The following is a 21,749-nucleotide window of genomic DNA, read 5'->3' as shown; positions in this document are numbered from 1 at the left end:
TCATCGCTTGCAAAACATCCATAAGAGAGACATTGCATATCATCATGCATCGAATTTAACCCCTTCGAGCCAAACGTTATTAGTCGCGACCAAATCAAGTGGGGACAAGCTATTTCTCGCTCGTCTTGATTGTGCTTGCCTCAGGCTTCTTGTCAGCCTGGGCCGCTTCAAGGGCGTCGGACTTCTCCGTCTGTACAGACGATGGTGACTCGGTCACTTGGACCTTGCTCTCGTGCTGAGGTCCAGGGGTTCCTTCACGGTCTTGACGGGACTTGTCGTTGGCTTCCTGGTTGTACTTGTTGACTTGCGAATCCAGATCCTTGTCTTCGTCCTCGTTGTCGAACATCTCGCCGTCATGGTCTCCAGTCGAAACTTCGGTACCGTCGCCGAGAAGGATGATGCGGCCGCCGTTGCCGTTGTTCGGTCGGAATCGACTGTCCAAATCCATGTCGATATCATCAGGAGAATCGTCAATGCGGTGATGAACGCCGGGACCGCGGAACTCGGCTACACGATTGTATTAGAACTGAACTACTCGCCCTCTGAGGCAGATTTGACTGGATCTTCTGACTTGCCGTACTCTGGCGGCGCACATGGACCCTCTCCATTCGCAACCCGCTTTGCGATGTCCTCGTACCACTGCTCCTTTGTCCTTCCCTGTAGGAGACCAATGACAATCATCGTCATGTTGTCACAGCCAACACCTCCCGTGTCGCTGTTCGAAGCCAAGCAGTTGTCCATCATGTTCTCGCAGATAGAGGCAAGATCCTGCTTTGCGACAATCCCGCGCCTAACGAACTCGACGACGGCTTGAGAAGACTGACAATCCCAGATACCTGTAACTAGTCAGTGACAGCGCGGAGTTGTAGCGAATCGAATAACCTTACCATCGCAGGCGACGATCAAGAACTCGTCGTCTTGGTTGATGTCATGTATCTCAACATCCGGGAAGGCAGTGACGATCTGCTGTTCGGGAGGAAGGTCGGCGCTTTTCTTGAACTCGAAGTCACCGATTGCGCGTGATAGAGCCAGGTTGCCGTTGACGCGGCCGAAGTCAACAAAACCACCCGCTGCTTGGATACGTGCTTTCTCGGCTAGTACATGTCAGTGCTGTTTTTGGCAGTGGGGTCATGTGTCTTACCCTCGTTCTGCGGCTTGTGGTCGAAAGAGAGCGGCTTTGCCCTGCCCTTGACACCTAGGACGGTACGCGAGTCACCTGCATTGGCCTGTTTCCGTAAGCGTCCGTCATGGAGTATTGTAGGGGGTCAACGTACAACGTAGATTTTGTCTTTTGACAAGACACCGACCGATGCAGTGCAGCCAGAAACCTCCTCTTCGTACTTGGGGTCTGTTCGCGTGAGTCAGCAACTTGTCGAGGAGCGGGTGTAAGGGCTTCAAAGGGCTCACCACTCAATATCGCGCGGTCTGTGGCGAGGAAACCGTCTTGTAGAGCCTTCTTGATGTCTCCCTCCTTGAAAGCCTCTTGCTTCGCGACAATCTGATGTAGCTGTTCGCCGGCATACAGTGCCACCTTGTCACCGCCGTGTCCGTCATATACGCCGAAGAAGGCGAGTCGCTTATCGTTGCCTGTGGGCTTGCCTTCTTCACCGGCAAAGTCTAGTACGGTGGCATGCGCGTCCTCCATGCTGATCCGCCAGCCCTGCATCGATGACACACCGTAGATGAGTGATTCGCCATCGCCGTTTTCGGATTTCTATACGAGTAATGTGTCAGTATGGCAGCCTTTGAGCAGCTAAACGGCATGGCCTCGCAGGACAGAGCAGGCGACGGTTGCCATGGGGAGGATGCAAGTAGCGCAGGTGCGGGGGCGGGGGCCAGCATTGGGAGGCAATTACCTTGTCGACGACGGGTTCTGAGAGTGTCTGACCCATCTTGTCCGGTACCTAGGAGGACCTGTGGGAGAGGAGGAGAGGAAGTCTGAGGCTGATCGCGAGTCTCCCTAGGGGCATAGAATTCCAAACTGCGATGTTGGTGTGTGGGGGGTATTACAGATTTGGACAGGCGCAGGGGCGGCTGTGTAGAGGGCCAGTCGCGTTTGTAAGTATGGTGTAGGTCCTAGGGAAGAGGACAGAGGAAGAGAATTGCGTGCTCTAGCTCGCGGGGGTAAACAGGCCGATGGTGTTGTAGGCAAAGAGTGACGCTGCTCTACCTGTCAGGTTCAAGGCCCGTGCTGCTTGCTAGTGGGTTGTGGCTAGGTCGAGGCCAGAAGCGACCTGATGACGGCACGCATTTTCTGCAGTCCCGTTTCCCCCACCAGCTCCTGTCTCCGAAATCTCCGTTGATTCATGGTTTCCTGCTGCGAAGACGCCCTCGGCCTACCCAGCGAGCCCCTTGTCGTGCACCGAGTGAGGCGGTGCAGTGCCATGCCAAGGCAGCAGCCGCCAGCATGCTGCTTTCCTTCTGCACGAGCTCGCGTGCCACGCACAAACGAGAAGAGCGAGCACCCCCTTATCGTCTCAGCCTCTTCACGGGAGCCGCCTGCCCTCAATGGCGCAGCCTGGCCCATCACTCCAACCTGACAAAGACTAAAGCACCTGCCCAGCCGTGTTTCGGCTGACAATGCAGTACGACAAATCAGTACTGCCTGAAGAGATTCGCATATAAACGCGTCTATCTTGTTGCTTTACAATGTTGATGGTCCGTACAGATGGCTGCATTGATGACTTGACGTACGAGACACCTCGGCTGAGTGGACTGAACATACCCCATATCTCTCACCTCAAAAGCCCTATTTTTGAACTCGTCTAGAGATATCCATATCCAGCTTCCGTATTACTTCCGAAGTCATGTTGCAGCCATACGATCCCGGACACACCGTGTCTTCTTCTGATGCTAACTGGTGACGCGCGCATGAGCCCTCTTACGGTAAGGCATGGTTAGCGGAATTGCATGTCGCGAACTTCACTCCTCATCTGCTCGGGATTCTGGCTTCGGCACTTTCATGGGATTATCTATCAGAAGCGCGCATGAGCCCTCGGAAGGCTATGGTATGGTGGCCAGTGCGAGCCCCAGACCAACGCGTGTTACCGTTTTGGCCGTGGACCTCGGCTCGAAGCTCTTAGTGCATCTGACGATCCGACAACCTACTTAATCATCATTCTAAACAGCCCTCAATCTCCTCCATCATCTCAATCATCAATCTGCTATCACAATGAAGCCAACACCAGACTGGGTCAAGCAGCTGAAGCCTTCAGGCGTTCAAGGCCATGAATTGCTCAAGGCTGAACGCGCCAACTCCAATGTCCCCGTCCAAGAGCTAGAAGTGCTTCTACACACTCAAGATGTCATCGACAGAAGGAATAAGATTCTTGACATACTCAAATCCGAGAAAGTCTTCGATAAATCACAGAACTACTTCATGGGGAGGATCGATAGGTTCGAACGCGCGCTTGCAAGGGAGAAGAGGTTGAGGATATTAAAGAAGCAACACAACTGGTCCTTCGAGGAGTTCCGGGCTGCCACAGAGCTCGTTGGAGAACCAGGACCATACGGACTTCACGACAGCATGTTCAAGGTACCCATCACTACCCACCTCCATATAGCTTTTACTAATGATTCAGGTTACACTCGAGGGCCAGGGTACACCGGAACAACAAGAGAAGTGGCTTACCAAAGCCAACGACTACAAGATTATCGGATGCTATGCCCAAACTGAGCTTGGCCATGGTTCAAATGTTCGTGGACTTGAAACAACAGCAACGTGGAACAAGGACGACAAGACCTTCACCATCCACTCGCCACACTTGACCGCCAGTAAATGGTGGATCGGATCCCTGGGCAGGACAGCCAACCATGCTGTCGTCATGGCCCAGCTCGTCATTGATGGCAAGTCCTACGGACCAGCGCCTTTCTGCGTTCAAATTCGTGATCTGAAGACGCATGAGCCTCTTGAAAACATTCACATCGGAGATATTGGTCCTAAATTTGGTTACAACACCATGGACAACGGTTTCCTCCTGTTCAACCACGTCAAGGTTCCGCATATCAGTATGTTGGCCAAGTACACATTTGTTGACCCCAACACAAACAAATTCGGTCGCCGTGGTTCTCCATCTCTTGTCTACGGTACCTTGACTTGGGTCCGATCGACCATTGTTATGCAAGCCGGCAGTGTGCTTGCTCGAGGTGTCACCATCGCAACCCGTTACTGCGCTGTGCGTCGTCAATTCCAGGATCGAGATGCTCCTGCTGGTGTGGATGAGACCCCTGTTCTCAACTACACCATGGTGCAAATCCGGCTGCTCCCTCTTCTCGCTGCCACTTTTGCACTCCATTTCACCGGAAAGTCGATGATGGACATGTACCAGGAGAACCAGAAGAAAATTGCTCAGGGTAATGCCACCAACGCACCAAGCAAGCGCGGCGCTGGGCCAGAGGAAGTCCAGTCCGGCAGTGACATGTTGGCAGATTTGCACGCTTCCTCGTGTGCGTTGAAGTCTCTCAGCAGTTCGATCGCAGCAGAGGGTCTGGAGGTCTGCCGAAGAGCTTGCGGTGGTCACGGCTACTCGAGCTTCAGCGGTATCGGACCCTGGTACTCTGACTATCTCCCTACTACAACATGGGAGGGAGATAATTACATGCTGACCCAGCAAGTTGCACGATACGTAAGTTTGATAGCCCAACAAACTATATTTTATGCTTACTAACACTTGCTGTAGATGCTCAAGTCAGCCCGCTCCGTACTCAAGGGCGACAAGCCAACAAACGACACCACCCAGATTCTATCGGAGTTCTACTCGCGTCGTGAAATTGGGTGCGCATTTGACGTAATTGGCTCTGACAGTGATCTCGTCGCCGCCTTCGCCTGGCGCGTATCGTTCCTCACTTTCGAGGCCAGCAAGCACCGCGATGAGCAGAAGAAGCCTTGGAACGACCTACTCGTTGACTTCTACCGCCTCAGCAAGGCCCATGCGCAGTACATGGTTGTGAAGAACAATCTTTCCGCGCTCAAGAACATCGAAAAGGAGGGCAAGGTCGACAAGGCCATCCTTGACGTGCTGATGAAGTTGTTCCGCCTCTTCGCTCTACATACACTTGAGCAGGAAGGTTCCGAGTTCTATGCTTCCGGCGCGTGCAGCAAGCACCAAATTTCGCTTGCAAGGACCAATACCGTCATGAACTTGCTCAAGGAAATCCGACCACACGCTGTCAGGCTCGTGGACGCTTGGGGCTTTGACGACTGGGTCCTTGACAGTAGTCTCGGTCGCGCTGACGGAAAGGTTTATGAGGACATGTTCTACAGAGCGAGCGAACTCAACCCGCTCAACAACTACACGGTGGACCCATACCCAGATAGCGATGTTTTGTTCAAGCGTATCGAGAAGAGCAAGTTATAGGAAAGAGCATCTTTTTATAAACATGTAATTGTATTTGAGCAGAATGATAGAGGGGAGACTTAGACACAGAGTCTGTATAACTACCAAAATTTGTTCTATTGCAATAGAGATGAATTCTTGTGCAGGTCACTACTTGGGTATGTAGCCCACGGGTAATTTGATCCGAGAAAGTGGGGGCGTCGGTACACTGCGTATGGCGCCTGCCCTCGATAGTCGACTTAGCAACCGCATATCAGTACATGCTTTCAAGAGGACAGCCCCTTCTTCCAGACCTAAGCGGATCGTCGAATTTCCTCTGTCCCCTGTTCCGTCTTCAGATAACCCTAGTAACTTTAAACCGCCTTTGTCTATACCAACATGCCTTCCTCATCCCCCACTACAAGCGCTGGCGTCCTTCTGGCCTTTCTCCAACCTATCTCAACCGAAAGTGACGAAGCATCGGCGAACGAAAAAATCGATCTCCTGCCCACGGCCATAACAGCCAACGTACTGGGTATCAAGACCGCCAGACAGTACAGAGCGGCAAATATAGAATACAAAAAGCGACACCTTGTCATATGCGAGACAGAAGATTTGGCACGTGTCAACGTGAAGCAGATGCTGAAATTCCTGGAAGGAGAGAATATAGGTGGGAAGTGGGATATCAGGGCATATAGGGAGGTCGAGATCTTCGATTTGGAGAAGAGCAGTAGTACGTCCTTTCTGTGTCATAGCCGACCGGAAGATGAAGGAACTGTGAAGTATTTCCCTTTGCTGACTGTACGCATAGAAGCTGCAGAGACAATCATGGTAGCGCTTATGCAACCATCACCTGCCGGTGCCGCAGATTTAGACGCTTGGTATCGTGAAGAGCATAACCAACAGATGTCTGAGCAACCAAGCTGGCTAAGAACATGCCGGTATTCACTCGTATCACAACAAACCAGTACTTCCGGTGGAAGCGAAGGGCTCCAAGAGCTATCCTTCCTAGCTATCCATGAGTTCGGAGAGGGAGAACAGTTAGGCGATTCAGTCAAAGCGCTGGAGCCAATCAGCGAATGGACGATGAAGGTCATGAAAGATGCGGTGGGGATTGACGCTGCGATCTATCGGAGAACATGAATGGGTGGAAGGGTCTACCGTGAGATTTGTGGCAGTAGTCAGATTGATCCATAATAAATCTACTGTTTACGAAAGCTTCCATCTTGTATTGCCGGAGTTTACGAGACTGCGAAAAACATGCACGGCCTCTATGCCGACCTTTGTAAGGTGTAGTTAGAGATGCTCATGACAAAAGGTGCGCTTGCAATACAATTTTGGAGACCACGTCTGATCTCAAATTGAAGATAGATGGAATCTGGTCAGGCTATACAGCAGCGCCGATGCTTCAGATGAGATTTGTCGACAGATTAAAAGCAGCGCAAACACGCCTAGGTCATGCCGCCTGTATGTGTGCTTGCATTTGCGGGAAGCTCGCTGGATTTGGCTGGCAAAGACACCCACAGTCTGCCCAAAAACGAACATGCTTGTGAATTTTGTTGCAAAGCTCAATGGAAGGACAGAGAAGTGAAGAGTTTCCCTGATCTAATTGCGCCCTATCAGCAAGTCAGCTCATATCTGCGAAAATCATGGTCTTGTCCTTACTTGCACCGGCATAGTTGCTCCGGATTGCATCTTTCTTAACTTATTTGAGCAAGAACCGTGGTCGTAGAGTGATACGCGCATCTTGTTTCGGTGAAAATGTGGAGGTTTAGATCTTGGCATCAGCTTTGAGTGAACTGAAGCTGGATGAAGGCGATGGGCGACCATTATTGTTCAGGGTCTGGTGATGTGTTCGACCATGCAGAAGAGTCTACATCGTCCTAGTAAAAATGACCTCAAGATCACCATACCCAAAATACAGTCGCAATCCTCTCACAGCCATATCAGGACTCATCATAAGTAGCCCAAATATAGAAGTCTGTTGGATATGCACGCGTTGTAAAGAGGGCAACAGATGCCTATAGTTAGTGTTGGGTGGCGCACCTTGTTGGAGTCCTATAGCTAATCTTTTTGCAAGCCTTGGTTCTACTTCGATTGCTCTGATTTCACGGCAGATCTCTGGTCCGAGTTCGTATGCGGCCGCCATACAGTTATAGTAAAGTGTCAAGTCAAATACAACCAAATCGTTGAAACTGGGCATCGCTTCTCCTCTGATGTGTCTACACGTCATCAGAAGAGAAACAACTTGCTGGTATTTCGGCACTCCGTGGTATTTAGGGAGATACGAGCCTCCAAGCGGATCAGTGGACTTCGGTTGCACATGTATAATCTCGTTGGCGAAGACGTGTTGGTAGATCATAAGACGAAGCTCGGCCGGCAAACGGAAGAACGGTGGCGTATGAGAATCATCTTGTTCACTTTCTGATGGTTAGACTAGTTCTCCTCGGAAATTTACACGGCAAACGTACTCTGTACTGATCTGACGATGGCCTTGTGTGGCGAGTTCCAAGCGACCCAAACTCTCAGCGACTTTATCGTCCATAGTGTCTTAATTATGGTAGGAGTAATTTTTGTCTTTTATTTTTGAGGTAGATTCGTGGTAGTGGAGATTAGGGTATGCACTATGTAATGGAAGTTCGGATGACGGAGGGTGATGAGGGGATTCGGGGATAGATTAGCGCAATGTGGTATCTCCGGCGGCGCGTCCCAGATTTTCGGCGCGTCCCAACCTTCAACATCATTTTCTAACGTGAACCGCAACGCTAACTGCCACGCACTTTGTTTCGACTATCGCATGTGTCCGATCGTTCGTAATGGGAAAGCCAAAGCGCACGAGCGAGGTATTTGCATCATCGGCCGAGAAAGATGCCAATATCACAACGGTGACTGCGACTCCGCCATACTCGAGCGAGGGACCTACACTTCCCATCATCGGGGTACTAGATGACGCGTTGAAAGCCGACGGAGCCAAAGTCGCAGGCAACAAGCGGAAAGCGCAAGAAAGTGTCAATGGTATAGCGCCCAAGAAACAATCGCAGCCACCATCTCCGCCCACAATCCACCCATCACTCTATGAGCCATGGACACGGCTGCCTTCCGAGCTACGTAAAATTCTTGAGGTTCAAAAGCGTATACGAATCGCACAGAACATCGTGCCAGTCGTCTTCTCCAAAAATCAGAACGTCAAGTCTGGGATCAACCGACTGAAGACATACTTAGGTGCCTATAGAGACACTGCGTCTACGATTGAGATGCCGGATGCATTAAGAGAGGACGACCTGGTTATAGCCGTTTCGGCGCAGGGCGAAGGCACAACGAAACTAGTAGGCATTGTGGACATGGTCCGACGGATTGTAGCGCCAAGTGGGACAGAGCATAACAAGAATGCGAAAGAGGTGTGGTGGATGTACACTATGCTTACTTGTGTGGATATCGATCGAGAAGTAAAGGAGTTGATACCAGCGGATAAGGATAATACAGACGCCGAGAGGACCCAGAGTACACAGGAGGAGGCTTTTGAGCCCACGAACCTTGACAGGCAGTACGCACGAAGGCCATCGACTGGAAATAGCACCGTGCAGAGGAGGACAGTCCCTGTGCTAACGGTTTGGATGACTAAGAAGCGGATACCCGTTTTCCAGACCGCCTTTAGGGAGCAGACTTTCACCGTGCAATTACTGCCCAAACACTCGAACTGAAGTACAAGTTTCCCACAAGTTTTCCAGATAGAAACCTGCAAAATTCACCTGGGCTGCGATTCGGCCATCACCGGGTCTCCAGATAACCTTAGCCCTATCTATCTAGAAAACCCCGATCTGCTTGTCTGTCCACTTCACCTTCTTTGGAACCATGGCAAATGGCAGACTCCACAGTCGGCTCGTCAAGCGCCAACTAAGACTCAACACTACAGTGCCTTTCCGAGTTGCTAATGGTTGGTAGCGCCATCCTACCATGCATGTTGCGATGAACAACATGTAAATTAAAGGGAGCTAGGGTCGCATCATCATCAGGGAGGATACAGGGCGCGTTACCAGCTCAGCTTGTTAGAAGGGGCATATTTAGGAGACAAACGAGTGCTGGATAGAAATTCCACTAATATTATAATGCCTATGGTTCGTCCCCTTCCTTCCTCTCTTTTTCCCCACCCTGCCACGTCCCCCTTGTAAGGACATCCTCCCTGCGTCTGAGTATACAATCTCACATCCGCTAATATCTTCTAGTTTTCACTGTTCTAAATCTTAGACTGTATGTGTAGTGGCAAATATTTCATAACTTAATTGGCTTTGTCGGAGCTGGAGACTCGTCAATTAGCAGGTGAGGTGCTGGCGGGTCATGGCAAACTGCCTTCCGGGTTCGACGACGTGGCTGGGAAGGAGACGAAAGATGGAGCACTGTGCGCAAAGTTTTTATGTGACGAGATGGCGCGATTTCACACTTGTCAATGATGTGAGTGCTCAACGGATAGCATGTTGAGATCAAGGGAATGCGGCGTCAAGTGGCCGCAGCACAAGCCAGTAGAATGAAATTGATCCTGGGTGATCGCATGGTTTTTCACAAATCCGATCTAACAGGCTTTTTGATCTTCTGCAGAGTTAGGTGAAGTAATTTTCGACAAAAGGCGTTCTTATGATTAGCGGACTATCACAAATGGAACAAGCCAAGACAGGGTGCGCAAGGTAAAGATTCATAACGAAAGATCCATCAAGGGCACTCTGTGACCTCAGCAACTGCCTGAACATCAACTCATGATTACTTAAATCAATTATAGTCCCAGTAAGAAACAAAGCATAGTAGATTAAACCTACGCATGACGCCCATATCTGCACTCTTTGCCCCAATAACCGTTTGCCCTCTCCCATTGCCTCCACCGCCAACGCCTCCTCGCCCATCAGTGAGTCATTACGTCTTAATATATACCAGATCTTCCGCTTGTCATCTAAAAATGATGCCGCAATACTCCTGTGTCGGTAACACGTTCGAAGTGTCTGACACTTGAACTACGTAAAAGTTGTAATAGACAGAAGAAATACAGAAGCGAGGTCAAGAGGCCGCGCTACACGCCGGATTGCTACGACGTATCGGTGAATACCAGGTATGAAGACTTAACTTCGAGTGTGACGATTGGGCTGATCGGTTCTTGCAATGAGGAGTGAGGCTTGTGGTGGGTGGGCGAGGTTGAGTTAGGAGAGAGGGGAAGGGGGTGTTAATGGTTGATTGATAAAATTGAGGGCCGATTGAGCATACTAGAGGATGAACAGCGTGTATCTAGAGTTCGAGAAAGTAAAGCTATGTTTTGATCTCGTTGTTCAGTACCACTACGCAGAGTTTGTTTGCTCACGACTGGATCGGAAACCATTGAGTAAATACTCTTTTCGGGTCGTATTTCTTTTTGAGCGTTTTCAGTCTCGCGAGACCGGTTCCATAGATGGCGGTGTTTGTCTCGTCCCCGAATGCAAAGTTTGCGTACCTATAGAAAATTTATTAAGAGCACAGTATCATCGCGACGATGACGACTTACGTTGGATCATTTTTCGGATTGCTACTCCTTGTCCACAGTGCCCTAACCTTACTTCCAAATTCCAAAGCTTCAGCATCGAGACTAGCATCATCATACCACGGTATAACGATTGCCTGTGAGAATGCGTCCCTCCTCAATGCCTCGTTCATGGCTGTTGAGTCGAGAGATGCGGACTTGGCTTTGGTCAGATTATAGCGCTCGACAAGCACAGCAGAATTTGGACCTTTCGCCTGAAAACCTTTATAGAGCTCCCAGATCTCAGGCCACTTCTGTGCGCTCATTCCAGTGATAGTTGAGCTGTATGATGGCTTGCGACCACCACGGGTACAAAAGCCGATATTGGCATCGTTCCAGTGATCATATGTGGTAATTGCGCTGGATTGAGATACAGGCCCGATATCGTAAAAAGGGGCGAAGGCTGCGCGACCTGTTTCATTAGTCCCCTTACGAAGAAAGCCGGTAACCAGAATGGAGGGCTCGTTAAGTGGCTCGCCACTGGAGGTTAGTACGAGGTACACTCGCTGTTGTGGCGTGAGGGGAAGGTCCTCCACCGCTTGCGCAACCTGTTCGAGCTTGTCGGGCGAAAATAAAAGGTTGTTGATGAATGCTGTACGATCTTCTTCGGTAGCGGGCATTGCCCTGACGGTCGCTGAAACCACGATTCCAAAGTTGGGACCTGCTCCTCGAAGTGCCCAGAACAATTCAGGGTGAGACGTAGAAGATACTGTGAGTATCTCGCCGGTAGCGATGACCACACGCATGGAGATAATGTTATCGACTCCGAAGCCGACCTCGCCCATGAGGTTACCTTCTGTGAGTTAGCGCTGAGATGCTCACAAGATGCACGTATTACACACCGTATCCGCCACCAAGCATAGCTCCCAGAGCGCCAACGCAGTTACAGTTGCCTGTAATGATCAAAGCACCGACAGCGTTGGCTGCTGCGACGGTTTCTCCAATGCTTGCACCGCCTCCAATAGTGGCGGTCGTCTTGTCTGCAGCGACAGTGACTTTGTTGAGATTAGATAGGTCGATCACAACGCCCCATTCTCCCAAACTGAAGGTCTTTCCCCATCCAATACCGCCATTCTGCGCAAGAAAAGGTATACCAATCTTTGTACAGTACTTGATCTTTTTCTCTGGTTAGCCCTCACTATCCGTTATTCAATCAGTCTGAGTGGGGCTGCACCTACTATTGTTGCTATGTCTTTTTCAGCCTGCACGCTGACGAAAACCGCTGACAAGGGCGCGTTGTAATCACTCCAGCGTGCTCGAATTTCGACATTGACTGAAGATGGCGATGACACTAGGGTTTTCAGATCGCTTACGACATCGGCCTGCCTTACTGCCAGCGCGGACGCCGCCGCAGCAAAAGAAACCAAGAGTGACAAGACCTTCATGTCAATGATACCACATGCATGGCTGATGGTCCAACGGGCCCTTTAATTGACACTAAACTTTCTCGGCTACTCACAGAATGACATGAAATGTCGGGACCACCTGTTACCAGGTAACGTAAGGAATTTGCCGTCTCAGTACGAGAACCTAGTCACCAGATGGCCCTGTACCCCTTAGCACCTGCATGGTATAACTCAGCCGATCTAGGTGTGGTTGCCGAGCGATTATCTTGGACATGGATGATCTGCCGTGCCTGTTCACAGTCGACCCGGTTACCGCGGGCGTATCCACATTCGGTCGTGCGTCCTCTGATGACCCCATGCGAGCCGAGCCCCATCCATCTCCATAGATGGTTGTGCACAGTCACAAACGTCAACGCATAATGTCCAAGAGGCCTCGTGAGCTAGTTCTCCCAAGCGGATGAGTTTGATTGTGGTCTTTCCAAAGTATCGCCATTTGCACGTAGGCTGGACCCAGCTTACGGCCAGCATCGAGAGATGCGGAAGGTGACATCGCCGTAGAAGCAGGGTCCCAGGAACGTGCTGTCGGTGGTATGCAATATATGTCTTCCCGAGTGACTTGGCGCTTGGCGGTGGCATGGATAGTACACCGGGAAACTTATCTTTCAGGAAAGACACCCCTCCAGCCGCTAATAATGTGTTATCATCTTGGGTAGCCTTTGAGGCTAATAGAAGAAAATATCCTGAGAACTAGGCCTAGCGAATCATTGTGAGAATCGGGCTTCGACATATTAACACTGGTATGGAAACCTGGCCCTTACTAGGTCTCCAATTTGTTTCATCGATAGCTTGCCGGATTGCCGGTCTTTTGATGCATTCCCAAAAAGTGCTCTTTCAGCCTAGTCTTTGGAGTAGTTGCTTATACCTGAGGCGCTCTGCAAGGCTCGTAATCCATCTAAGTAGCATCCCGTTGAAGACACGTTCGTGGTTGTTGTACCGGGAAACGTATCGTATTCTGATTCGATCTAGTCTACGACTTCTGCTACTCATAAGGGAAGTAATATGGAGTCTCGGTTTACGAGTCTACCTACACACGTCTCCGAATATCTGAGGTAAGACTTGCCGCCCATCCTAACTCTCTACACCCTGGTAACATCGTCCAACTTTTCTTTGAACGCTGCCTCAATCGGATCGAGTTGAGCACGCGTCGCAGTCATGCTCGCCATGAGGTAGATAACGTTACCTAATATGCGCGAATGAATCTGTACCTGTGATTCGGATACATCATGCAGTAGAGCGTCTCGAAGACCAACCGCTGCCGAAGAATTGTAACCTAGGCTATGTCAATTATAGATCATGGGAGAGATTGGTATGACATACCTGAACCACCTTCGTCGATTAATGATACTGCCAGGACAGAGCCCAGGGCGTTCACATGCTCGACTCTCTCGTGTTCTGAAACGCTTTCTACAAAGGATTTAGACCACATACTCCAGGTACACTCGTCTCTTCTCCTTTCCCTGGTTTTTGTGCTCAACCCTTGAAGTTTAGGTGACCATGGCAGCCTGAAATCATCCCACTGCTTGCCAGTGTGCAAACGTTTCATGGTTTCCAAGCTCCTGTTTGCAACATGGCATCCCACCGCATGAGCAGTATAACTATGTCCATGAAGGAGAGCTTCCGACTTCTCGTCGCCCCAGAAAGCTTGGAAGATGGAGTCGCTCGCGGCCGTGATTGAAAGCGGAAGTAGACCTCCCGTGAGTAACTTGGCATTTACGCTGATGTCAGGATGAACGCCGAGGAATGAGGCAGCCGAAAAACGACCTAGACGATACAACCCTGTGAACACCTCATCGAACATAACGGGGAGGCCAGACCAAGCGAGCGCGTCTTCAGTTTGAGGGTCTGTGGTCTTGGAGCCGTTTGCAAAATCGTAACGACGGATGACGCGCACCAGGCTTTGCTGAAAAAGTGGATCTACGAATAGCATACCCCCGGCTCCAAGAACCACGGGCTCTAAAACCAATGCGCCAAATTTTCTGCCCTGTTTTTTTACCAGCTCATCTAGCGTTCTTTCGATGTAGGCCTCATAGCGGGTTGCTGTGTCTCTAGCAGCAAGATCGAATATGTCATCCTGGCACCCAAAAAATTGGACTGGACCTAGCTCTTTCTCCATGCCCTTGGGGGGTTCAACTACCCATCGACCATTTTTGAGTTTGAATGTCGGATAGTCGAACCAGAAGCCGCGCCCACGATACCAGTCAACTTTCTCGTTGAAGACGCATGGCTCGGAAGCGTCCATGGCACCGATCGTGTCTCCGTGGTAACTGCCCTTGAGACCAATAATACCTATGGACTCTTTTGCGCTGTCCCAATCGTAACACTTGCTAGCAGCACGAAGGGCCATTTTGATACCAACCTCTGTCGCTGTACTGCCGTTATCAGTGTAGAATACTTTCCGCAGACGGCTTCCGTTTCCGTTGTTCCCGTCCCAAAGGATATTCTCCGCTAGAGTGACAGCTGGTTGGTGTGTGGCCCCAGCGAACATGACATGACCATACCGCCCTGCTGCATATGCTGCTTCCAGCGCCAACCGGGGGTTTCCGTGTCCGAGACCTTGTGTCCACCATGATGCTGAGCCGTCAAATGCAGGATATAGGATCTGATTCTCAACATGGGGCTCCTCATCGTTACCCCTGCGTTTGACCTGGAAATAGTCGCCATACGCAGAATCGATGGTCAAGATGTCTTCTGCGCTCTTTACATGTTTGTGCTGTGTGAACGGATGCCAGATCGCTTTCTCTGTTCTATATGGCATAGTCCCCGTATCGATGATTCTCCTTTGGTGGCGTTGATCCAACCATTCGGCAACCGTATACATTGCCTTGCTATCACTTTGTGATGTGTAGTACTTTTGCATGATCTCCGTCTCTTCCTTTGTTCCTGGTCCAATACCTTGAAGATTTGGAATCCAGGGTAAGATTACAGTTGATATTCCCATATCCTTGAAATACTTCTGCAAGTACGGTGCGTTCTTATACTGACTTTGGTCGTCGAAACATATGACAGCGTCGATATCATATCCTCGTATCTTCAAAGACTCTGCGGCTGATATGGTTGAGCCGATACCGCCTAATCGATGGTCGCCTACGAGCACCGAGGGAAGTCGCAGTGGTCGCAAAATATCCGCCTGCGGTGTACCCGAAGGTCCTGGACTGAGAACACCGCCAGCCGTCTCGATGATCGAGAAGCCTCTATACCCCCGCTCTAATGTGTTTGCTGCTTGTTGGACGGTCTTGAACACGGTTTGACTAATGAGCTCATCGCTAGGCTTGGACCATCAACTAATGCTTGTAGAAGTACAGTTATTGCAGCAAAACTCACAATGAGGTCTGATCCTCTTGCCGCAATATGCGGACTTACAGCTTTATCGAATTTGAAAAGTGTTGAAACATGTTGGCCGCTATACTTGTGCACATAGCTAATGCGCAGTCAGCCATATTGCAGACACTTGTCATGATTCATGACAGATATACTGACCTGTCATCGGCCTCATCAGCTGGACCGGTGGATACGGGCTTTATGTATTGTACTTTCAACTTCGCGTGCCTGCTTAAATGGGCACCCAGGAGCGTCGAGAATACCGTCTTACCAACTCCTGTGTTAGCGCCATAGATTTGGACAGCAACAATGTTCTTCCATAGGCCTCCTGGCACCTTCGCCATGTCTCTGTCACGTCCAGTTGGTGGTGAGTTGAGGAGTATGCTGTTGCTATCTGGCTGTAGCTGGCCAATGTGGGGAAAGCGCTAGCAGCGACGCGACTACGCCGAGGCTAAGCATGCAGGTACAAATGCAATGAGTCAATAACTGCATGGCCGCACGTCCGAAGGCACTGAGGGGTTGGCTTATGCAGTGTTTTAGCTAATGAGCATGTTTTTACTTTTGACAGGTCTCAACGACGCGGAAATCCGCGGCAGACCCCACGCTTACTTCCCGCTTTTCATTGATGCTACCACTCCATCCATGTAGTCAGCTCCACACCATCACCGACGGTTACGTTATCACTGTCCAGATTCCCTATTGCTATACTCCATCGGAAAACATGGGAGATGAAACGAGCCCAATGCTGTTGCAAAGCAAGTTACGAGACCTACTCGACCGTCGACGCACAAACTCAACACTCCGAAACTTAACTCTACCTGTTCTCGATCAGACCGACTTCTCCTCCAACGACTTCCTTTCGCTCTCAACTTCGCCAGAGCTCAAGTCATCGTACCTCCAGGAGCTACAAAGGACTAGTCTCCCATTAGGTAGCGGCGGGTCAAGACTCCTGGATGGCAACTCGATATATGCTGAACAACTAGAGCAAGAAATTGCATGCTTCCATGGAGCCGAGTCAGGATTGCTTTTCAACAGTGGGTTCGACGCAAATGCTGGTTTCTTTGCGAGTGTGCCACAGCCGGGAGATGTAATAGTTTACGACGAGCTTGTGCATGCAAGTGTGCATGACGGCATGAGATTATCACGAGCAGCCAAGGTGGTTGCCTTCGAACACAACTCTGTATCAGCCTTAAAGCAAGTCTTGCTAGGTCTTCTCACTGAGCAAGATGGTGTACGCGAAGGAAGATGCAATGTTTTTGTAGCACTGGAATCTATCTACAGCATGGACGGAGATGTGTGCCCCTTGAAGCAGATGGTCGAAGTAGTCGAAGAAGTCCTAGGTCACGAAAGGGGGTACATTGTTATGGACGAGGCGCATTCTACAGGTGTGTTGGGACCAGAGGGTAGGGGGTTGGTGTGTGAATTAGGGCTCGAAAAACGTGTATTTGCAAGATTACACACCTTTGGGAAAGCCTTAGCAGCCAACGGAGGTAAACTTTTCCTTTCCACTAGCGAAGCACAGTACAAATGCTGATCACTCATACAGCGATCCTTCTGGGCTCGGAAACCCTTCGCCATTACTTGATCAACTACGCACGTCCACTTATCTATACAACATTCCTGTCCTATCCTTCGCTAGCCCTTATCCGCTCTTCATATCGGCTACTACGATCCGGGCAGAGTGTTGGTCTACAAGCTCATCTGCAAAGTCTCACGCAGCATCTCTACACTAGTCTGAGTCGTCTCCAAAGACTCTCTGATATGGCTCATAGAGTCCTAACGATTCCAAGCGCATGTCCAAGATCGCCCATCTTTGCAGTGCAGTTAGCAAAACCAAAAGTATTGGCAAGCTTCCTGCAAAGTCACAGTATGATGGTTCGAGCTGTGGTACCACCGACAGTGCCAGTGGGTACTGCTAGGGTCAGAATCTGCTTACATGCCGGTAACACATTTGCGGATCTGGAGAGGCTTGTTGAACTCCTTGGAGAATGGTGTGAGAGTCAAGCAGCTGAGATGCTACAGGACGATACATTAGAGCCAGTTACGAGAGCCAAACTTTAGCTTTGAATAGGTGCATAAACGTTTCTACTTTGTAATGTTTATGTATTAGCCGTCTTGTGTAGACTACCATGGCCTTTAGGCAAGTGCCTGAACCGTTGCCTCCGCTTCAGCAGCAGCAACAACTGCCTCAGCCTCATCCTGTCCAGGAAGCTTGCGCCTTTCTCCAATCGTCTCATCCATCTTCATAGGCCTGAGTCCCCATCTACCAAACATGGCCTTGTCCTCTTCCCAACCATTGCAAGCAGTAGTCAGCATTTTTTCGCCAGTGAAGACAGCGTTGGCACCCGCTTGGAAACACATGATCTGCTTCTCCTCGCGCATCGTGTGGCGACCAGCTGCTAGTCTAATAATGGTTGTTGGCATGACTAGACGCGCAGTGGCGATGGTTCGCAGGATGGCGTCGAAGGAGATCGCCTCGGTCTCTCCAAGTGGAGTGCCTTTGATTGGAACCAGGGCGTTGACTGGAAAGGACTCAGGATGGGCGGGCAATGTCGCAACGGTGTGAATGAGACCGACATGATCACGAGCCTTCTCCCCTAGACCAAGGATACCACCAGTGCATACGTGGATGCCAGCTTCCTGAACGTTCTTGATGGTGTTGAGTCGCTCATCGTACGTGCGAGTTGTGATGACACTTGGGTAGTGCTCTCGACTAGTATCAACATTATGATTGTATGCAGTCAGTCCAGCATCTTTGAGTTCCTTTGCTTGCGCAGCATCGACCATGCCCAAGGTAACACACGCCTCCATGCCCATGCCACGCACGCCCTTGATCATTTCCTTGATGTTCTTAAGATTCGTCTTGCGGCCTCGCATGTCTCTCCAGGCAGCGCCCATGCAGAATCTTGAGCTCCCATTCTCTTTAGCAATTCGCGCAGCTTCCAGGACGGAATCAACCGAAGATAGTTTTGTGGCTTTCAGACCGGTATCGTAACGGGATGACTGTGCACAGTAGGAGCAATCCTCGCTGCAACCTCCTGTTTTGATGTTGAATAGTGTGCACATCTGGATGGCTGCGGGGTCATGGAAGCGCCGGTGCACCGAAGCCTATAGCGAGATTGATAAGACAGTGACCCTCCAGATTGCCACAGAGTTACTTGACATACCGATGCATATGTGAGATCTATCAGCGAAGTGTTGTAGACTTCAGAGATCTCCTCCTTTGTCCAGCTGGTCCTGGGGGCACTTGCATTGAGTGCATTCTCAAAGACGGAGCCTGCCCGGGCTACAGAGCGTAATTGCTGAGTTCCTGGGTCGACTGGGGTATCGAGAACAGTACTGAAGGGGCGGGTGATCTGCAGTGAGCGAGGAGTGAGCGCCAGGCCCCGGCCTGTACGAAGGAACACTCTTTGGGCCATTGCGAAGGTCTGCTGAAGCTCGACACGAGACGCTGGAATCACGTACAGTCAACGGGTGCTTCGAACTAGCTGGCCACGGTCTACGGGAAACGGCTCTAGGGCTTCAGGAACGCGTCGGCGTGCTTTGGTAGATCAGCGTGGGACTTCCGCCAATCAGATTTGAGATGATCAAGCGCGGGGTGCCGTGGCGCCTTTACAACTGTATAACCTTGCGAGACCGAGCGGTCCAGCCAAAAGCGCCGAGGTAACAATGTACAGCACTGGCGAGCATCACTGATGTCGCCTTTCCAAGGAGCCATTGGACTTCCCGATGTCTGCCCCAACAAGACAGACCTGCCAAATTAACATTCATCAATCATCTTCCCAAGACTGTCTGCTTGATATGATTCAGCGCACTTCCCGCTCTCAACCACCTCAATTGCCCCTCGCTGTAACTATGGTTGAGCGGCGCGACCCACTCTCCTGCATGCGCGCATTCTACGCGCATGCTAGCCTGCCTTCCCGGCCGTAGCTCGCCGTCTTCGACACCTTGTAGCGTAATACGATCGCCCAACTGAATACGATCGTAGTCTCGAGGGTTTGCAAATGTCAAAGGAAGCATGCCCTGCTTCTTGAGATTCGTCTCGTGTATCCTGGCAAACGAGCGTGCTATGATAGCCACACCGCCGAGGAAACGCGGCTCAAGGGCTGCGTGCTCGCGCGACGATCCTTCTCCATAGTTCTCATCGCCGACGATGCACCACTTTATTCCTCGATCACGTAGGTCTCGAGCGACTTCATGGATAAGACCGGCTTCTTTGGTCAGTGGGTGGATGGTGTGGCCGAGCAACCGAGAGTCGGACGAGAGAAAGGCGTTCGAAGCTGCGAGAAGCATGTTGTGGCTAATATTCTCAAGATGGCCTCGGTACTTGTACCAAGGCCCTGCTGGAGATATGTGATCGGTCGTACACTTACCCTTGACTTTGGCCAGAATCGACATGCCTTTCGTACAGCCTGGAGACCACGATTCAAAAGGCTCGAGCAGTTTCAGGCGGTCGGATTGTGGGTCGATGTCCACGACCACATCGTCGGCGTCATGAACTGAAGCCTGGTAAAAGTCCTCGCCGACAGCGAATTGAGAAGGTAGCTCAACATCTATTGGCGCCGTAAATCGGAACCCTTCTGTAGACCCTTCAATTGGAAGGTAATCGGTAGTAGGGTTGAAATCCAATCTTCCAGAGTAGGCAAAGGCGGTGACCATTTCTGGAGAAGTCACGAACGAACAGGTCTCTGGATTTCCATCGTGTCGACCGACAAAGTTGCGATTGAAGCTTGAGACCACTGTGTTCCGCTCACGACCCTTGACGTCGATGTCCGTACGCTGCCATTGCCCGACACACGGGCCGCACGTACTGCTCAGCACAACAGCGCCTGCATCGCGTAATGTCTGTAGGATACCCTCCGATTCCGCAGTTGCACGTATATCTTCGCTACCCGGTGAGACCAAGAATGGCGTCTTCACATGCGGCAAACCAGCAGCCTTGGCTTGAATGACAAGCTGTGACGTTTTGTATAGATCTTCGTATGAACTGTTAGTACAGCTGCCTACCATGGCATGACTGACTTCGACAGGCCAGTCATTGTTTGCTACAGCATTCTTCAAATATGAAAGAGGATGCGAAAGGTCTGGTGTGAAGGGACCATTTATATGCGGCTCCAAGGAGTCTAGATCGATTTCAATGACAGCGTCGTAATGATCTTCCGAGCCCTCATCTGCTGTCAGCAGAACGTCCTTGTAGCTGTTTGCGAGACGCGCGATACTCCCACGTTTTGTCGCTGAAAGATATCGGTATGTAGCTTTGGTGTAAGGAAAGATACAGGAAGTTGATCCAATCTCAGCTGACATGTTACAGACTGTTGCCATGGCTGTTGCGCCTAATGTCTCCGTGCCTGGGCCGAAGAACTCGAGGACTTTGCCTTTTCCGCCAGAGACGGAGAGGATACCCGCGAGTTTGCAGATGATATCCTTAGTCGAGGTCCATCCATGTAGACGGCCTGTAAGTCGTACGCCTACAACCTGTGGACACATGAGCTCCCAAGGCATACCAGCCATTGCATCGACTGCATCCGAACCTCCAACTCCGATGCCTAGCATACCCATGCCACCAGCATTAGGCGTGTGGGAGTCTGTCCCGATGATCAGTCCACCAGGAAAAGCATAATTCTCAAAGATGGTAGTGTGGATGATGCCAGCTCCGGGTTTCCACCAACCGATACCATATTTCTTCGATGCGCTACTCAAGAAGGCGTAAACCTCTTGGTGCTCTTTTCGCCCACGAATAAGGTCATCTACAGCACCGTCGCGTGATACAATGAGGTGGTCGCTGTGTACTGTAGTAGGTATTTGTACTTTTGGAAGGCCTGCGCTGATGAATTGCAGCAACGCCATCGTCGCCGTTGCGTCATGACATGCGACTCTATCAGGTCGGAGATGCAATAACGTCTCTCCACGCCGGATTTCGTCCAAAGACCAGTGGTGCTCAGTCGAGACATACAGATGGCTGTAGAGTACCTTTTCCGCCAGAGTTAATGGGCGCTTCGAGCCATGCTTGATAGAGCCGAGCTGCAAAACCTGTCGGTCGTAGTCGAGTGGTGTGTCTATATCCAGAAGACTGATCGGTACCCGGGGTACATGTGTAGCCAGGCTCCTGACATGGCAAGTGGGGTGACGGCGGTGGAGGTATCTCCGCGTTGCGAGCTTAGTGATGAACATGAA

The 21,749-nt window shown here is 50.7% G+C and overlaps 9 protein-coding genes across 9 annotated transcripts; 4 read left to right on the top strand and 5 right to left on the bottom strand.

The window, feature by feature from the left end:
• Positions 1–109: 109 nt before the first annotated feature.
• On the bottom strand, positions 110–1,892 carry AA0111_g4244 (Protein phosphatase 2C 2; the record flags this gene model as incomplete). Its single annotated transcript, XM_028650222.1, has 7 exons — positions 110–507; positions 576–836; positions 888–1,094; positions 1,142–1,226; positions 1,275–1,348; positions 1,408–1,714; positions 1,857–1,892. 7 exons carry the CDS (start codon positions 1,890–1,892, stop codon positions 110–112), a joined length of 1,368 nt encoding a protein of 455 aa, XP_028508092.1.
• Positions 1,893–3,172: 1,280 nt separating this feature from the next.
• On the top strand, positions 3,173–5,357 carry AA0111_g4243 (Peroxisomal acyl-coenzyme A oxidase 1; the record flags this gene model as incomplete). Its single annotated transcript, XM_028650221.1, has 3 exons — positions 3,173–3,535; positions 3,582–4,625; positions 4,680–5,357. 3 exons carry the CDS (start codon positions 3,173–3,175, stop codon positions 5,355–5,357), a joined length of 2,085 nt encoding a protein of 694 aa, XP_028508084.1.
• A 357-nt stretch (positions 5,358–5,714) lies between these two features.
• AA0111_g4242 (hypothetical protein) lies at positions 5,715–6,458 on the top strand (the record flags this gene model as incomplete). Its single annotated transcript, XM_028650220.1, has 1 exon — positions 5,715–6,458. The coding sequence occupies one exon, from the start codon at positions 5,715–5,717 to the stop codon at positions 6,456–6,458; it is 744 nt and encodes a 247-aa protein (XP_028508083.1).
• Positions 6,459–8,131: 1,673 nt separating this feature from the next.
• On the top strand, positions 8,132–9,016 carry AA0111_g4241 (hypothetical protein; the record flags this gene model as incomplete). Its single annotated transcript, XM_028650219.1, has 1 exon — positions 8,132–9,016. The coding sequence occupies one exon, from the start codon at positions 8,132–8,134 to the stop codon at positions 9,014–9,016; it is 885 nt and encodes a 294-aa protein (XP_028508172.1).
• Positions 9,017–10,652: 1,636 nt separating this feature from the next.
• On the bottom strand, positions 10,653–12,236 carry AA0111_g4240 (hypothetical protein; the record flags this gene model as incomplete). Its single annotated transcript, XM_028650218.1, has 4 exons — positions 10,653–10,785; positions 10,837–11,644; positions 11,694–11,967; positions 12,030–12,236. 4 exons carry the CDS (start codon positions 12,234–12,236, stop codon positions 10,653–10,655), a joined length of 1,422 nt encoding a protein of 473 aa, XP_028508082.1.
• Positions 12,237–13,333: 1,097 nt separating this feature from the next.
• AA0111_g4239 (Bifunctional dethiobiotin synthetase/7,8-diamino-pelargonic acid aminotransferase) lies at positions 13,334–15,919 on the bottom strand (the record flags this gene model as incomplete). Its single annotated transcript, XM_028650216.1, has 4 exons — positions 13,334–13,527; positions 13,575–15,525; positions 15,579–15,675; positions 15,735–15,919. The coding sequence occupies 4 exons, from the start codon at positions 15,917–15,919 to the stop codon at positions 13,334–13,336; spliced, it is 2,427 nt and encodes an 808-aa protein (XP_028508103.1).
• Positions 15,920–16,296: 377 nt separating this feature from the next.
• Positions 16,297–17,109, top strand: AA0111_g4238 (hypothetical protein; the record flags this gene model as incomplete). Its single annotated transcript, XM_028650215.1, has 1 exon — positions 16,297–17,109. The coding sequence occupies one exon, from the start codon at positions 16,297–16,299 to the stop codon at positions 17,107–17,109; it is 813 nt and encodes a 270-aa protein (XP_028508104.1).
• A 602-nt stretch (positions 17,110–17,711) lies between these two features.
• AA0111_g4237 (Biotin synthase) lies at positions 17,712–18,994 on the bottom strand (the record flags this gene model as incomplete). The annotated part of the gene is made up of 2 exons (XM_028650214.1): positions 17,712–18,683; positions 18,743–18,994. The coding sequence occupies 2 exons, from the start codon at positions 18,992–18,994 to the stop codon at positions 17,712–17,714; spliced, it is 1,224 nt and encodes a 407-aa protein (XP_028507815.1).
• A 355-nt stretch (positions 18,995–19,349) lies between these two features.
• AA0111_g4236 (Aconitate hydratase) lies at positions 19,350–21,422 on the bottom strand (the record flags this gene model as incomplete). Its single annotated transcript, XM_028650213.1, has 1 exon — positions 19,350–21,422. The coding sequence occupies one exon, from the start codon at positions 21,420–21,422 to the stop codon at positions 19,350–19,352; it is 2,073 nt and encodes a 690-aa protein (XP_028508098.1).
• Positions 21,423–21,749: the final 327 nt, after the last annotated feature.

Source organism: Alternaria arborescens (assembly GCF_004154835.1).
Source record: "Alternaria arborescens strain FERA 675 chromosome Unknown contig_8, whole genome shotgun sequence".
Classification (NCBI taxonomy): Eukaryota; Fungi; Ascomycota; class Dothideomycetes; order Pleosporales; family Pleosporaceae; genus Alternaria; species Alternaria arborescens.
This window is presented reverse-complemented; position numbering and strand designations above follow the sequence as displayed.